The sequence below is a fragment of the Canis lupus genome, chromosome 18, assembly GCF_003254725.2.
Source record: "Canis lupus dingo isolate Sandy chromosome 18, ASM325472v2, whole genome shotgun sequence".
Lineage (NCBI taxonomy): Eukaryota > Metazoa > Chordata > Mammalia > Carnivora > Canidae > Canis > Canis lupus.
In genome coordinates, this window is record NC_064260.1 from 52,991,727 (window position 1) to 52,994,564 (window position 2,838).

The following is a 2,838-nucleotide window of genomic DNA, read 5'->3' on the forward strand; positions in this document are numbered from 1 at the left end:
GCAGGATCCACCTTCAGCTTCTGTCACCAAAAGCCAGGAAATCAAAGCCCTGCCAAAGAGGGGTTGGGGGATGTGGGTTAACACCCTGGGCCTATAGCCAGCCACACCCATGCACTTCAGCTCCACAGGGGTGACTGAACCTGCATCTACTCAGAAATCCCTCATATCACCCCAGCGAAGCTGCCTCCTCCTGCAAAGGTGGGGCCACAGGTCAGAGCATTCATTCCAGACATACAGAATAAAAATTCCAGCTCGGTGTGGAGCACTTCCATGCACCATCTCAGCCATGGATACCCACAGCCACCCCAGGAAGAATCACTGAGGAAGGGCCCTGGGAATGGAAGAGCAGCAAATTCCCCAAGCCAAGGAACAGAGGAGCCAGGGAAGCAGACAGGGGAAATGAGGAAGCTAGTCAGTCCATAGGCATCTGTGCATATAGTACTAAAAGGGGCCCTGGGGCTGACAGGGTTGGCAAGATATTATAAAGTATCCTACCCTCCAACTAGGAAGGACAAGAAGCTCCTGAGAAATGGCTGGAGTCCACAGCCAAGGAGCAAAAAAGGGAGGCTGGCCCCAGAGAGGGCTTCCACCTGCAGTGCTGGCCCCAGTGAGAAAGTCAGACACACAGACACAGCACAACCCTGAACTTGGCACAACCAAGGAAGCCAGATGGGATGAGAAAGAAAGGCTGCCCTATGACAACAAGATTTCTTCTCCCAAGAAGCCGGAAAACATTTAAACACAGGAAAGCATGCAAAGGAAGCACCACTCTCAGGCAGCAAGAACAGCTGAGCATGCATGACCTACCATGGGACAGTCATCCAGCAGTGACATGCGGCTGGCCAGGCCCTCTTCTCCACACCCCCACCCAACACTATCCTCAGCTCAGGTATGGAGGCAGGAGCCCAAGTCGAAGACACGATGAATTTCTGAAGCAAGGTTTAAATAGACTTTATTGTGACAAGGAGGGCCCTACTGAATGGGGCCTTATAAACCAATATGTTTGGTCCCAGGATGTCACCATGGAGAAATCAAGAGGTCATGACTGTAGAAGAGGTCACTGTAATTGAAGGACATGATCCATGGAAGGCCGGCCAGGAATGCAGCAGACATGATCAGGACAGGCCAGGGGTGGTCAGGTCACAGGGTGAGGGACAGGACAGCCCCCTTCACTCCCGCTTCTTGTAGCTCTCCAGGTGTGACAGGACCCAGCCCGATGGCAGGAGGAAACACAGGAAGCAGGAGGTGAGCCCAACGGCAACATCCTACAGAGCACAAGAAAGAAGGAACCCGCAGAATAAGGATTCCCCCAGGCTTCCCATAGTCTGAGTAGTCTTCCCAAGCAGCAGAGAGCCCCTTTCAGGAAGTCAGGATTCAGGCTCCAGAGAAGGGACACAGCAGATCCAAGGCCCACTCTAGGCCTTGAGGTAAAGGGTCAGGTATGGGGGTCGGGACCAGCCTGGGTTAGGATTCACAGATAAATCCACTACAAGATGACATGATAAAGTAAAGGGACAAGAACAAGGATTTGAACTTGTTCCGTCTTTTGAGACCCATGAGTCTTGCATAAGCTGGTTAAGGCTAAAATGCACCTGCCCTTCTTTGCCACCAAAGGTTTGACTTTTGACAAGTAAATACGGTGCTCCTAGATTTCGGTTCCCTCAGCCACAAACTAGAGCTGATGGCCATTTGTTCTCGGGGTCACAGGGATCAGCACAGCAGTCTTGGCAGTGACCTGCACAGAGCGGGCACTCGGCAGATGCCAGATGCAATTAGGATCACTACCATTTCCTCAATCCCAGCGCTCTTGAGGCTCTTCTCCTAGATGCGACCCGCTAACCTGGATTCTGAAGACTTTCATTCAAGGCGAAATTCTGTCGCTGAGGCAAATGCATAAAAGCGCCAAACAGGTGCAAGTCATTAAGGGTTAACTCTCTCACATTTCTGGAAATTACCGAGACCCACCTTCCCTAATAACGAACAGCGGCAACAACGTAGCGGCAACAACCATTCGCGTTAGGCACCCCCCAGTGAGCCGATAAGTAAACAGGCTTAGAGAGGGAGCTCCGGGCCCGAGACTGCACGGCAGATAAGCGACAGGAATGTGACCGGCTGGATCTGACCCGAGATCCTGGAACTGAGAGCCCCGACTGTCACCCGGGCACTGTCCCTCTCGGTCGCGCCCTCCAGACATGCCCAAACCAGCACTACCGCTGCCCTCCAGGCTGCGGACCGCGACATGCAGGGCACTCTCGGGGCCGCCAAGGTCCAGCAAGCCAGATTAGGCAGCCCCGACCTCGCCGCAGGATCCCCTCCCCTGTGTGCTGCACCTCCCATGCCCTTCCCGCCCCACTCCTCACCATGGTCCCGAGCTGCTCCCGCGGCGGCTTGGAATGGATCTGGGCACGATGCACCGGGAGCCGCCGGGTGAGGCCTGTTAGGCCCCTCAGCAGCTGCGGCACCAGCACAGACATGACCGCACAGAACGACTGCGGACCGCCGCCAGCAACAGCCCAAGGTCGGGAAGTCAAAATGGCGGCGCCCGCCGGAAGTTCCGGTGCCGGGGGAGGCCGGGAAAGGGCGACCCGGAAGTCTCCCGGAAATGACGCAAGGACACGCCTCCCTCCCGACCGTGTCAGTTTTTGGCGCGTTCCTCGAAAGAGCCAATCGACGCCATCCCACCGCCGAGGGGCGGGGGCACGGAGGGGACGTGTCTTACAGCGATGCCCCGCCTTCCGTACCGCCTATCTTCTTGAGTGACATCTAGAGACAACCAATCACATAAGCCAGAAACAAGGAGGCATTCTTGGCTCCTCCCCCCATTCATAGTCTTGAATC

General features: G+C 55.4%; 1 protein-coding gene across 1 annotated transcript; it reads right to left on the bottom strand.

Moving 5' to 3' along the window:
* Positions 1-935: 935 nt before the first annotated feature.
* Positions 936-2,610, bottom strand: LOC112659430 (cytochrome c oxidase subunit 8A, mitochondrial). Its single transcript, XM_025446218.3, has 2 exons — positions 2,361-2,610; positions 936-1,265 (listed from the first exon to the last, which is right to left on the bottom strand). Exons 1-2 carry the CDS (start codon positions 2,472-2,474, stop codon positions 1,170-1,172), a joined length of 210 nt encoding a protein of 69 aa, XP_025302003.1. The 5' UTR covers positions 2,475-2,610; the 3' UTR covers positions 936-1,169.
* Between the last annotated feature and the right edge of the window lie 228 nt (positions 2,611-2,838).